General features: G+C 35.9%; 2 protein-coding genes across 2 annotated transcripts; both read left to right on the top strand.

Annotated features, from left to right (window-relative positions):
* Positions 1-1,412: 1,412 nt before the first annotated feature.
* On the top strand, positions 1,413-2,901 carry LOC117207903 (AP-1 complex subunit mu-1-like). The gene has a single exon (XM_033448608.1). The coding sequence runs from the start codon at positions 1,456-1,458 to the stop codon at positions 2,722-2,724; it is 1,269 nt and encodes a 422-aa protein (XP_033304499.1). The 5' UTR covers positions 1,413-1,455; the 3' UTR covers positions 2,725-2,901.
* A 3,634-nt stretch (positions 2,902-6,535) lies between these two features.
* LOC117207909 (AP-1 complex subunit mu-1-like) lies at positions 6,536-9,027 on the top strand. The gene is made up of 2 exons (XM_033448624.1): positions 6,536-6,727; positions 7,075-9,027. The coding sequence occupies exon 2, from the start codon at positions 7,098-7,100 to the stop codon at positions 8,364-8,366; it is 1,269 nt and encodes a 422-aa protein (XP_033304515.1). The 5' UTR covers positions 6,536-6,727; positions 7,075-7,097; the 3' UTR covers positions 8,367-9,027.
* Positions 9,028-14,382: the final 5,355 nt, after the last annotated feature.

Genomic DNA, 14,382 nt, shown 5'->3' on the forward strand with positions numbered 1-14,382 from the left:
TCATCCACGGAAATCGACAGCCCGAGAACCGACGGGATTGCTTTGCGGCCGCATGCTCGCCGGGGAATAAAGGCGAAAGAAACAGCAACAAAATGGTGCAAAACCCGGGGAAACAGCGGAAGCAAGGCGAATGGGAGCGGGAAGATTGTTGTTCTGCGGGGAAATTTGAAGCTGACTCGAAGGAAAGAGTGATGGGATATGGCTGAGGAAGAATACTTGTGACAAGATTCTTGGCTGACGTCTTCGTAGAAAACGAATTTCATGTTTATGATTAACTACCGTTGTTTATGTACACTGACTTAAAATAGTATTTGAACTTTTACTACAAAAAATTTATTTATAAAGAATATATTATGTGCGTTATAGGAAATATTTGGAAATTTTAATGATAAAATTTGAAAAATGACTAAATAAGTTATCTTTATCGTAATGTAAGAATTTCGAAAAATAAAGTTTCAATTTATTGAAAGATAAGGTTTATAACAAGATATATTTTTAGCTGAAGGTAATTAAGGAAAGCTGATGTAATTATTATTTTAAAATTGATAATGATTATGAGAATGAGACAACGTGTAACATCCTGGAAAAATTCTATTGCAATTTTACGCAAAAACGTTAAAACGTGTGCAACGTGACCAATACCACCAATAAAGTGGAAGTATTAGTAATTTGATTTAAGGTCGGCATAAATTTTACAATTCGTCAATTCAGCAGTCTCACTGATACTTTTCTCTTTAGCGAGACTATTAAATTATCTTTTTTACTGTGGCAGTAAAGTTGAAACGATAGCGCGTTTTACAATCCGAACAAAATACTTCCCACTAAATATTGCAGTCTATAAAGTGTTTGAATCATTCGGCAGAAGAGCGGGTCGATATTTAGCACGAAGTTGGCAACGCATGCGCTTCGATTATGTTTCGTATCGAGCAACTTCAGGGCACTGGTACTCCACAGTGCTGCTGAAGCTATTGGGAGGGGAGGGTTTTTCTGTCAATAAAACCTCTTCTGTGATTCTTCTATAAGAGAAATTCTTTTTTATGTAAATAATTGAAACGTTAACATTCCTGAACGAATTGCCGGCACATGTAAGTACTTATATATGTGACAAATTTTTCCCTGAAATTCATATCCAGTGTTTTTGACGTACCATAGATGTCAAATTAAAACTTTCCATGGATACATTTCTCATCCGTTCTTCTAGTAGTTCTTTACATTATGATTTTGCTATAAATTTTGTGCATCGTATTTTAAATTTTGCACTGAACTCTTCCTTTAATTTATGTACTTTTGTTTGATAGCATAACCTCTATCACGTATTTTCCTTACTCGGTTTATCGAACGTTCGCATTTGTCATTTCTTTTTCTTTCTCTTCGCAATTTCACATTTTTAGTAAATATTGGCATATTAGGATAACGGTTAGGTTTTTCCTAGTTACAGTATAACAAATTTTCAAGATGTCGACGTCTGCGATATATATTTTAGACGTGAAGGGGAAGGTTTTGATCTCACGAAATTATCGTGGAGACATAGAAACGGGTGTTATAGAAAAGTTCATGCCTCTCGTAATGGAACGCGAGGAGGAGGGCAATCTTACTCCGATTATACAAACCACAGAATGCACATATGCATATATAAAGTACAATAATTTGTATATCGTATCCACTACAAAGAAGAATGCAAACATTTCCTTAGTATTTGTATTCTTGCATAAACTGGTGCAAGTGATGCAAGAATATTTCAAGGAATTGGAAGAAGAAAGCATACGAGATAATTTTGTAGTCATTTATGAGCTTCTAGATGAATTAATAGACTTTGGGTATCCGCAAACTACTGATAGTAAGATATTACAAGAGTACATTACGCAGGAAGGTCATAAACTTGAAATTCAACCGCGCATTCCCATGGCTGTGACTAATGCTGTATCCTGGAGATCAGAAGGTATAAAATACCGTAAAAATGAAGTGTTTCTAGACGTGATAGAGTCTGTGAATCTTCTTGCAAATGCTAATGGAAATGTTTTAAGTTCTGAAATTGTGGGTGCAATAAAGATGAGAGTTTATTTGTCTGGAATGCCAGAATTAAGACTCGGTCTTAACGACAAAGTATTATTCGAATCTACAGGCCGTGGGAAGTCCAAATCTGTGGAATTGGAAGATGTGAAATTTCATCAGTGTGTCAGATTGTCTAGATTTGAGAACGACAGAACAATTTCATTCATTCCTCCCGATGGAGAGTTTGAATTAATGTCTTACAGACTGAATACACACGTAAAACCTCTGATATGGATCGAATCTGTCATTGAGAGGCATGCCCACAGCAGGGTAGAATACATGGTAAAAGCGAGATCGCAATTTAAGAGACGTTCTACGGCCAACAATGTGGAAATAGTAATCCCAGTACCCAACGATGCAGACTCTCCCAAATTTAAGACTACCATCGGTAGTGTTAAATATTCACCAGAGCAGAGTGCAATAACTTGGTTCATTAAGTCGTTTCCTGGTGGTAAAGAATATCTGATGAGGGCACACTTTGGTCTACCATCTGTCATTGGGGAAGACGTGGAAGGGAAGCCACCAATTCAAGTAAAATTTGAGATTCCGTATTTCACTACTTCTGGAATCCAAGTGCGCTATTTGAAAATTATAGAAAAGAGCGGGTATCAGGCACTACCATGGGTGCGGTATATCACGCAAAATGGAGATTACCAGCTGAGGACGACTTAAACGTAAGAAATTTATGGAGGAAAAAGGTAGAATGTTTGACACATTACGTTAATGTTAATCAGAAATGCAAAGGTGAAAACTAGTCGGTTTGCTACGCTTCCGAATGTTTACAATTAATTTTATGATAATTTTCGGAAACGATCGTGATCTGTATAGAAATTAAGATCTTGTAGAATGTAAAACTAGAGTTTGTGATATTGACCAATAATTTATCGTCATTGATCTTTATTTGTCGGATTTAGTGTAATGTTAATTTTTTTTACAGTTTTAATACTCGCTCATATTTTGTACATTTTCTTCATGTTTTGTATATAATTTCTTAGGAACATTTTCAATATTCTCCTCTCATACTACCATAAATCGCGTGCAAAGGCGATGTACTTAATTTATTGACTGTATGTTTTTTCCCATTCCATATTGCAAATGTGTACTACAAATAGTATTTTCCACATACAGGGGCAACTGTAGTATACATTAAATTACCCAATATAAAAAAAGAGAAGAATTGTAAATATGTAGGAAACCATGGTATTTGAATGTCTTCATGGAATTGTTAACGAATTATAGGCATTTTCCGGTATTAATATATGTGTAAGTTCTAATAGTATTACAAGTTTATTATTATATATCAGTATGACAAGAGATAATAATGTTGTTATTATTGTAAACAATGTATTAGTAATTTAAGACATTGAGATGTATTAAATTTTTAATAAAAACTATCTATGTTTTTTCTTATTATCCCCAATTTTCTTATAATAAATCCCAATTTTTCATTAAGTTTTAGATACAATATCCAAATTAATCAACGTTCATCATGAAACTAAATATGATTTTATTAAAGATTTGTAAGTTCGAAATCTTTTTATCTGCTAAATCATTTCAAATTTTTCTTAGATTTAATTCGATGGACCTTCTGTGCACATTTTACTCTTTCATTTCGTACCTTAACATATAGACCGTTTATTTACCATCTCCTGTCCACGACCGACTATTTACTCAACTGAAGGAAATCACGTCTGAAGAAAACTGTAGAAGATTTGTAGAGGAACAGAGAGAAAATTAGAATGGAGGGACAAGAAGGAGGAAAGAAAATGCATTCCCTAGCGGTGGAAGAGTTGCTATCCTCTACTTCATTGATGATTTGACTTTATAATCGAGACGGTCTCGTTCAATTACGATGGAATTTCTCGCGGAATTTCGTGCAAACAGTGCTGGGATTCAGGACGAATCGATCGCCCTAGTAAATATCTCTTTCTCGTAGTTGGATTCGGGCGGGATGCAGACGATCTAGAGTCAATCAAATAAACCATCTCCAAGTTAACGATTATTACGGAAGGAGGAAACAATATTTGTCCATCTATACGGCAAATACATTTGTGCCGTTTGCTACGATCGGTTACGTTCTCTCTTGCGGCGAAATTTCTGATTTCGTTGATGAGACTCGGTCAGCAGTTTCCCGGTTCTCCATACGTTGGCTGCTTCCTCTATTTTTCCCTCTCGGATAAAATAGCGAAAGAGATTGGTTAACGTGCGAAAACACTTGATGCAGCGTAATTGTGTTATCGTGGAAACAAGCTGGCTGCACGGATTTTTAAATGTAAACACATTGTTTTTCGATTTAATCTATTTACTCGCTTGTTTCGAGCAGTGTTTTTTTTTAAATAGGAAAATCAAACTAACGATATTACGCGTTCTGTATGAGATTTCCTGTACGAGTAATTTTAGTGTCATGGTTTATATATTTCTGTATCACTTTTATTAATTCGTTGAAGTCATTGTTGAACTTCTGTTATATAATATTTTTGTCTGTGATGCTACTGTTTTACTTTTATTGCGAATATTACATATATGTGATATATTTCTTTTATTATTTTTATTATTTACGACATCGTCAGTGTTTGATTTCAGGTATATTCTCGTTTATGGTATCGCTGGTTTGTTCCTATTATTGATATATGAAAAATATACTTTTTTTTATTATTCTTGTTATTTCTTTCATTGCTGGAATCCTCTATTTAGTATCTTTATACTGCATTGTTCCACAAGCCAAGCATTATTTTTTCTTTTTTTATTCAGCTTTTAGAGTGGAAAATTTTCTAGACGAAATAACGCAAAATTTGTGTTATCGTTTTATTATATAAAAATGAAATTCAAAATATAATAAAATATACTTACGAAAATAGGCTTTATAAGCTATCGTTTGGTTAGTCATGGTTTGAAATTTTAACTGCTCGATTTTGCGTACTTCTGGTCAGACTTTGTCGCGTTGTATCTTGCACCTCGTACTTGTATAAAAATTCAAGACCTTAGGATGACTTTGTAGCGTAGATTTTTAATCGTGAAAAGTACATGTGCGATATACTAGTGACTACATCGTCAGATTTTCATAACGTTAAATATCAAATTTCAATAAAATGCAATGAAAGGAAAGACGAAGAGGATTCGATCGATAGAACCATTTTCTCGGAAGCCCTCTTTACGGTTTAAGTCACGGTTTTATACTTTATCGGTAGAACGACATCGTAAATTACATTTTAATTAAAATTGAAAGGCTTCGATCGTTGTACGCAGTTTCACGGAGAGGAAGGGGTAACAGCGACCGGTCGGTTCCCGCGCCATCTTCTACTTTCCGTTCTCCTTTCAAAGCTCACGTAGTCAAACGAGGTTCAGTTACCTCTCCCTCGTCCTTTTATATTTTATAGAGAGCGCACCGCACCGTGGGGTCATCGATGCGCTTTTGTGCCGAACAATTGCCTACTTCGGTGCACTACACTTTTATTACGTAACACCGACGGCCATTGTGCTCCTATGTAACGTTGGAATTCGCGAACCTGGTAGATTTTTTCTTGAAACATCGCGCCAAGCTTATACCTCCTTTACTTTGCTGTATGTTCGTAAATTACGTCTTGAATTTAAAAAATTAATAAAATTTGAAGAATTAGAAGATTACAGTTATCAGGGACCAAAAATAAAAGTTAATTTGTAAGGTTTTGTGAAAAATATTATTGTCAAATGTGATTTTTGTTTAAATGGAACAAAAATGATGTCATTTTTTTGTTTATTTGAGTCTAATAATTAAATGTTCGTATTGCTATGAGATATAATAGTATTTAAATTTTTATATTGCTATTTATTTAGTTTCCAGAAAATATTGATAAGTATATGCTGCGCAGTATGTACAACAAAACTATTTTCCAATTGTTCTTTCTGTAGAATAATAGGTACATATAATTGGATTAATATGATTTTAATGAAATGTTATACATAAACAAAATATCAATTTACTAGTAACTTTTATAATCCAAGGTTTAAAGCGTTCTTACGAAACTCGTAGTTATAACTATTAATTTATGATCGCGGTATACCGTTTTCATATTTGTGAAGAACTTTTTAGATAAAAATTACTAAATAGGCTATGAGGAATGATGAGGTTTACGACAACATATTTTTAGTCGAATATAAGATAAAATGTTTAGAATAAAATTATAATAACTATGATAATGAACCAACGGGCATTATCTTAGAAAAATTCTATTGTAATTTTATGCAAAAATGTTAAACCATGAAATGTAATGTGCAACTGAGCGGAAGCATCAATAATTTGATTTAAGGTCGACATGAATTTTTTAATTCGTCAATTTAGCAGTAATCATCAACGCTTTCTTTCTGAGAGTATTACAAATTAACTTTTTTAATTAATAAAACCAATAAAGTTGGAAAGATAGCGATCGGACAATTTTTAAATGAAAGCAAGGGAAGAGAGTAAAGATAGCAGTAATAGAAGTAGAAGTTAGCAACGCATGCGCCTCGATTACGGCTCGCACCTCGTACATTCGTAGCGAGCAACTTCAGGTAGTGCCACAGTGGCACTCAAGCACCTGGGAGGGGCTATCTCTTTTTTGTCAATAACATCTTTTCTGTTATTCATTTATAAGAAAAATTATCTTCGATGTAAATGATCTAAAGGTTAACATTTCTTCAGGAATTGCAAGGACACGTAGTAAGTACTTATATATGTGACAAATTTTTCCCTGAAATTCATATCCAGTGTTTTTGACGTACCATAGATGTCAAATTAAAACTTTCCGTGGATACATTTCTCATCCGTTCTTCTAGTAGTTCTTTACATTACGATTTTGGTATAAATTTTGTGCATCGTATTGTAAATTTTGCATTGAACTTTTCCTTTAATTAATGTAGTTTTGTTTGATAACATAACCTCAATCACGTATTTTCCATACTCGGTTTATCGAACGTTCGCATTTGTCATTCCTTTTTCTTCCTCTTCGCAATTTCACATTTTTAGTAAAGATTGGCATATTAGGATAACGGTTAGGTTTTTTTTAGTTGCAGTATAACAAATTTTCAAGATGTCGACGTCTGCGATATATATTTTAGACGTGAAGGGGAAGGTTCTGATCTCACGAAATTATCGTGGAGACATAGAAACGGGTGTTATAGAAAAGTTCATGCCCTTTGTAATGGAACGCGAGGAGGAGGGCAATCTTACTCCGATTATACAAACCACAGAATGCACATATGCATATATAAAGTACAATAATTTGTATATCGTATCCACTACAAAGAAGAATGCAAACATTTCCTTAGTATTTGTATTCTTGCATAAACTGGTGCAAGTGATGCAAGAATATTTCAAGGAATTGGAAGAAGAAAGCATACGAGATAATTTTGTAGTCATTTATGAACTTCTAGATGAATTAATAGACTTTGGGTATCCGCAAACTACTGATAGTAAGATATTACAAGAGTACATTACGCAGGAAGGTCATAAACTTGAAATTCAACCGCGCATTCCCATGGCTGTGACTAATGCTGTATCCTGGAGATCAGAAGGTATAAAATACCGTAAAAATGAAGTGTTTCTAGACGTGATAGAGTCTGTGAATCTTCTTGCAAATGCTAATGGAAATGTTTTAAGTTCTGAAATTGTGGGTGCTATAAGGATGAGAGTTTATTTGTCTGGAATGCCAGAATTAAGACTCGGTCTTAACGACAAAGTATTATTCGAATCTACAGGCCGTGGGAAGTCCAAATCTGTGGAATTGGAAGATGTGAAATTTCATCAGTGTGTCAGATTGTCTAGATTCGAGAACGACAGAACAATTTCATTCATTCCTCCCGATGGAGAATTTGAATTAATGTCTTACAGACTGAATACACACGTGAAACCTCTGATATGGATCGAATCTGTCATTGAGAGGCATGCCCACAGCAGAGTAGAATACATGATAAAAGCGAGATCGCAATTTAAGAGACGTTCTACGGCCAACAATGTAGAAATAGTAATCCCAGTACCCAACGATGCAGACTCGCCCAAATTTAGGACTACCGTCGGTAGTGTTAAATATTCACCAGAGCAGAGTGCAATAACTTGGTTCATTAAGTCATTTCCTGGTGGTAAAGAATATCTGATGAGGGCACACTTTGGTCTACCATCTGTCATTGGGGAAGACGTGGAAGGAAAGCCACCAATTCAAGTAAAATTTGAAATTCCGTATTTCACTACTTCTGGAATTCAAGTGCGCTATCTGAAAATTATAGAAAAGAGCGGATATCAGGCATTACCATGGGTGCGGTATATCACGCAAAATGGAGATTACCAGCTGAGGACGAATTAAACGTAAGAAATTTGTGAAGGGAAAAGACATTTTTAACACGTTACGCCAATGTTAATCGTAGATATAAAAGTGAAAACTAGTCGGTTTGCTACGCTTGGTACGCTTCCGAACACATTTACAATTAAATTTATGGCAAGTTTCGGAAACGATCGTGATCCGTATAAAAACTGAGATTTTGTAGAGAATGTAAAACTAGTGTTTGCGATATTAACTAATTATCGTCATTGATCTTTATTCGATACAGTATAATTATATATTAGTATAATTTTAATTCCTTTTGCAGTTTTGACACTTTAACATTTTTTCCGTGTTCTTCATGTTCTGTATATAATTCTTTAGGAACACTTGCAGTAATTTCCTCTCATAGTACTATAAACTATGGAAATGCAAAGTACGTACTTAATTTACTAGTTGTAATACGTTTTGATCCTATGTTATAAATATGTATTCCAACGAAATTATCCAATGTAAAAAAGAAACAGAAAAATTGTAAATATATAGAAAGTTATAGTATTTGAGTGTTTTCATGGAATTGTTAACGAATTAATAGGCGTTTCCCAGTAATAATCTGTAATAGTATTATAGACTTATTATTGTATGTCAGTATGACAACGAATAATAATATTGTTTTTATTGTAATAATAATTTAAGATACACAGAAGATTTATTAAATTTTTAACAAAATCTATCTACGCTCTTTTTATTATCTCGAAAAATCCATCTTTTATTGTTTTAAAAATAAACAGTTTTATGAGAAGCAAAATTTCAGTTCAAAAGTTTTTTCCATTATTTATTATCAAGTACATATTCGATATTTCCTTTAAAACTGACCTGACTCGCTCATCAATTTTACTTTCTCATAATCCCGAAAAAAAAGAACACATTACGTTCTAAAAGAAACATTCTAATAAATAGATCCTCCTATTTACTCGCTTAATTCAACTTCGATAAAATCTACATTCGCAAGGTCTCGAATAAACCTGACTATCGAGTTGAGCGGAAATCGTTTGAAGTTAAAAGGCTGTCTACCTATGAGACTTCTATTCGTAAAAAGGCTATATCGCGAATTCGTTTGATAGCTTCGAAGGGAATCAAAGACGGTAGTATAGAAAAATCGCGAAAACATTACGCTTGATGTGGTTTCCCTTGGAAAATCTGTAAATATTCTACTGTGGACTACGTTGAATCGCGCGAACAGACGGTAGGACACGGAAACCCGATTAGAGCGAAACGCAGCGAGTCTTTTTTATTCGCGCGGCCGCGACACGGTCACGCTATGCAAATTTCGGCGGTGTGCACGCTGTGTAATAATTTTATGGAAATTGCTGATTCTGCAAGGAATTTCGAAACGCATCTCGCCAGAGTAATACGTGCACAAACGTATCGGAAGAAGATGAAGAAAATAAAAAAAAAAAGGTCATCGTGAACAACCAGACCGACCCGTTCTACATCTTAAAGGGATTCTTTATATTTATTTGGCAATTTTTAAGAATTCTTCTCTTAGCTTGGCTATCGTGACTAGAATGTTGAACAAGTTCTACAATGGTTTCGTTACGTGGTTTGTGTTATGTATTAGATACGTGCGAGGAACTGATAACGACTCTCCGTTATCGCGGGATAAAGTATTTTTGAATAATTTTACCGTGTATTACGTAGCTCTTTGTGTACATGAGAATTCTTATAGACTGGTTTTTCACCAAAAACTTGAATGTGAAGTTCACTTTTTGTCAACAACGCTATTAACGCAAAGTATTAAACATTAAAATACCATTCTTTAATTTGTAACATGGTATTAAAATCAGAAAATTAACAGAAACGTACTTGCTAATGATGTTCCTCTTCTGTAATCTTCAAATGATATTTTCTTTTCCAAAGAACGAAAGCATCAAAATTTCTCGATTAATCTAATTATTTTACGTATCTTAACGTTATTTACCGCCTATGGTTTAACGTCCTAAACATAATTCTCACTAGACAACGCAATAAATATTCTTGGGGTACGTCAGTTATTTCTCTTTTCTCCTTTTTCATCGCTCTGCATCTGCAATTTGTGTATCAATTCGCAACATCGGCTAGCACATCGAAGGATATTTACGACAACACGTTTATTCGAAATTTCCTCCTATGGTATGCGCGTTTATGTACTCACACATACATACATATCTATAATAGTACGAGCATGCACCTGTATTATATCGCAGTCTTCAGCCGGAGATGTGATCAATAAAGGTTAATGTATACTCCACGAGTTTTCCATGGGCAACTGCAATTTTCAGCTTATCGGTTCGCACGGTGATGCCTCGAAAGAGAAATCTATATATAAATTCTTTATTATACCACAAAGGAGGGTAATTTATAGTTGAGATCCGTTATCGCGGCGTTCGTGATACGGATGGATAGGTGGACCATCTTGCACAATTATTACCAATTAACGAGTTATTAGCGAAATTTTACAAGTCACAAGCTGCGAATTACAACGAGTTTGTCGCAACTCAAGCATTTTGAAATTTTATATTCAGTCACGTTTCGTAATGTATAATGCTTCTATTAGACGTTTTATTAATATTATAATTAATTACTCTTTAAAAAATGTATATTAAGTATCTTCTTGAAATCAAGTCGCTCGAACTCAAACAGCTTGGATTTAAGTAATTTGACTATTCTGAACGAGTCTTAAGGAATCTCCTACTCTCCTTGATTAAAATATCTTATCTGCGATTGTCAAATTGAAGAAAACTTCAAAGGCGCTTTTAGCTGTCCGAAGAAAAAGAGTTTATTCTTTTTCTTTGGTTAAAAGGCAAAGAACATGGGAAACTATAAATATTCTAACATATCTTGACCAACGAAAAAATAGTAAATAGCAGGTTTTAACGAAAAGGGATAAAACGTGTCGATATTTTCATTTGGAAGATGATATTACCTGCTTCGTACACGTTGTTCATATTGTGTATCTTGAAAAAAGCCGAGAGAAAGCATGCAAAGCCGGCGAGCCATCCGAAACCCATTAAGGATTGCAAATTATTGCAGCGAAATGATTCTTTCGTTTCTTTCCCTTAACCTTTTTTCGTTTCTTTTTTGCTTCTTAAATGGAAGCGTGGCCTCGCGAAGTTATTTCGTGAAATTGTTTTTCAATTGGAGGATTATTATTTCCTTTATCGTTAGAGCTACTAGACTTGTAATATATCTGTATATAATCAAATGTACCGTGTAGATATTAAGACAAATTATTATACGTATATATTCATAAAGTATTAGAAATACAAAATTAATCATCATAATATTCTCCAAATAAAATTCATTAAACGAATACAGATATTATATATATTATTGTAGTATCGGGGGAAAACCATGAGTCTTTATTAAGAGGGTCTACTTGACCATGGGACATGTGTAGGCCAGGTATACCAGAACCAGGGTATAAAAGGTAGCCGTTAGTGAGTTGAGGAGCTTTAGTGTTGCCAGCGAACTTTAGCGTTGCCGGAGTTGTCGGGCTTTTAGTGTGTTGCCAGCGTTGTCGAGGAGTGTCGTCAGCGTTGTCAAGGAGCGTAGTCGGCGTGGAAGAGAGTCATTGTGACGAGACGAGTTAGCGACGAATGATGACTGCGTGCATATAGACTGACGGAACATCGTACTTGATTTTGCGTTGGCGTCAACGATATTGAAATAAATCATACCGTTACCAAACTAACTAACGCTATATCTTATAATTTATCCTATATTATTCTCTACATTTATCTTTACTAAAAATTACGTAAATACCGTATCTCCATCGCGTCTCTCAATTAAAATCACATCAACAGCACCAAAGGCCATCTATTATTTATTCAGAGATTTGACCGATAAGAACAAGGAGCATCAAACAAATCCGAAATGTACGAGTGTAATCGTCAAGTACAAGCAAGCAATCTCACATAAGCCACGATCAAACACTTAGGCCATATCATTAACAGCGTGAAAACGAAAGAGATCGATTCGAATTAAGAATCTGTAATCCCCCTTTGAGCGGTGACGCGTGCCACTCGTCGCTTGATCGATCTTACAGAGGAGATAGAGGTTGAGGCTCAATTTCATGGTTCCCCTTTCACCCTTAACGTTCCTTTAATAGAAAAAGCAAATTCACCGAGGAAATCAGACTGGAAAGTGGCGGTGAACGAGGTACGAGGTACGCGTGCAAGCAACCCCTTAGGGGATCGGTTGCACACGTCTCGTGGAGCATCGGCCTCTCGATCGGCCCCGGAATTGCCCTGGGATTCTACGGCAATTCTAGCGAGGCCGATTTAAAAGTTGCATCCGAGATCCTGTCGCGAGATCCATGGCAGACGTCTGGTCGTCTCCGCCGCAGGATATTAAAACTTCGCGGGGAAATATATAGCGGTTGTCAGGTCGACTGGATACGTCGGGGGACGAATAAAAATGCGACTTATAGTACAGGCTGGAGAATAAGGAAAAAAAAAAAAGAAGGACGGCCAAAGTTGCGTTTTTCTCGAGGGACTTGCGGCCACGACTGCAAAACTCGCCGGAAACGGAGATTTAGACGGTGTCGTTGTTGGGATTGAGGATGCTGCTACTCCGAGGACTTGATCGTGTAACGATACGAGAGATGTTTTATGTCAGTAAATGGAAATATTTTACGTCGCGATGGTTGACTCGAGAGGACTTACGGCGCTGTTTAGGGTGTACGTGATTTTGGAAAAAGTATATCGGATAATGGATTGGAAGAAAGTTCTTTTTAAATTTTGTTAATAGCCCATTGTTACAGAAACAAGAGTAAAAATGAAATTAAATTCGTTGGAAATCTGTTGAATTCTTCGCTCGGCCAGGTTCGTCGAGCGACCGACTTTTTGATCTTAAAGTCTTTGCTGTAAGCGCTTCTCTGTATGAAAAGTAGAACGTCAAATCGAATTTATACATTTCTATATGCACGAGTAACGTAGAACGAAAATTGTTTTGTCGTAAAACGAATTAGCACTGCAATTTGGACTTAATTTCAGCGGTTCCTGGGGAACGGCATCTCGCGATGTCGCTTAAATTCCGGGGGATCCATTGAATTACAGGAATATGAATCGCAAAACCCGTGGATAACTTCCGAGCTGTTTGGTGTACATTCACAGAAATACGTTCCAGAGGAGTTTGCCATTCGTAATTCAAGCCGAGTTTATGTACCTTGTGTACAAAGTGTTGGCGCGAAGTTACAGCGCTAGAAATACTCCGCTTTTGAATCCCGAAAGTCATCCGTTTCCATGGCGGAAGTGGATGCACGCTGCCTGGTCCCGGTGGTAAGTGACACGTGGCAGCGTCTCGCGAATCTAAGAGTGTCAAAACTTTGCCAGACATTGCTTGTTTATTCATTTCTGTATCCTTGGATTACGAGCGAGATTTGACGAAGGTAGGTAGAAACGCTGCTCTCCTGGATTACGGGGTAAAAAATTCAAGATAATTCAGATTTACCAAAATCCCGATGAAATTGAATAGAAAATTACCCTCTGAAACTTTCCTACTAAACGTCTCTTACGATGTTACAAATGGAAACTAATCAGGCAGCGTTTGAAAGTAACTTAAGTATAAAGTAGTCGGACAACGAAGGATCTTGAAAGAGAAACAAATGTCCAAGACACCTAAGGATTCCACGGATTCGGTTATCGAAATTTTTCCCATTCCGCCTACACGTTTCTTTTCGTTTCCCAAACGCAAACAATATTTCACCAGCGTGTAAACTTTTTCTCTTAATAACACGAAGCCAACCTCCGCGCCTTTTCTCTCGCGCAGTTAAGCGCCTTAATATCCTGCTTTCCCGGTGCTTTGCACAAAATTCGACGTCATAACGCCACGCCATTTTAGAGTTCCTGATAGCGCGTTAAGACGGCCTCGGCAAAACAACCGGTGATTAATGGCGATGCGTCAGACTTCAATGCACCTCCGGTTTTCAAAACCTGTGAGTTCGCTCGTACCACTCTTCCTCTCTCTCTCACGGTCTCTCTACCTCTCTTTCGCTTTTCCATCAAATTCAAAAAACACG

This window comes from Bombus bifarius, unplaced genomic scaffold, assembly GCF_011952205.1.
Source record: "Bombus bifarius isolate JDL3187 unplaced genomic scaffold, Bbif_JDL3187 scf7180000008047, whole genome shotgun sequence".
Lineage (NCBI taxonomy): Eukaryota > Metazoa > Arthropoda > Insecta > Hymenoptera > Apidae > Bombus > Bombus bifarius.

Excerpts from the sequence above, each read along its gene's own strand:
- LOC117207903 (XM_033448608.1), top strand. The coding sequence starts at position 1,456 with ATGTCGACGTCTGCGATATATATTTTAGACGTGAAGGGGAAGGTTTTG.
- LOC117207909 (XM_033448624.1), top strand. The coding sequence starts at position 7,098 with ATGTCGACGTCTGCGATATATATTTTAGACGTGAAGGGGAAGGTTCTG.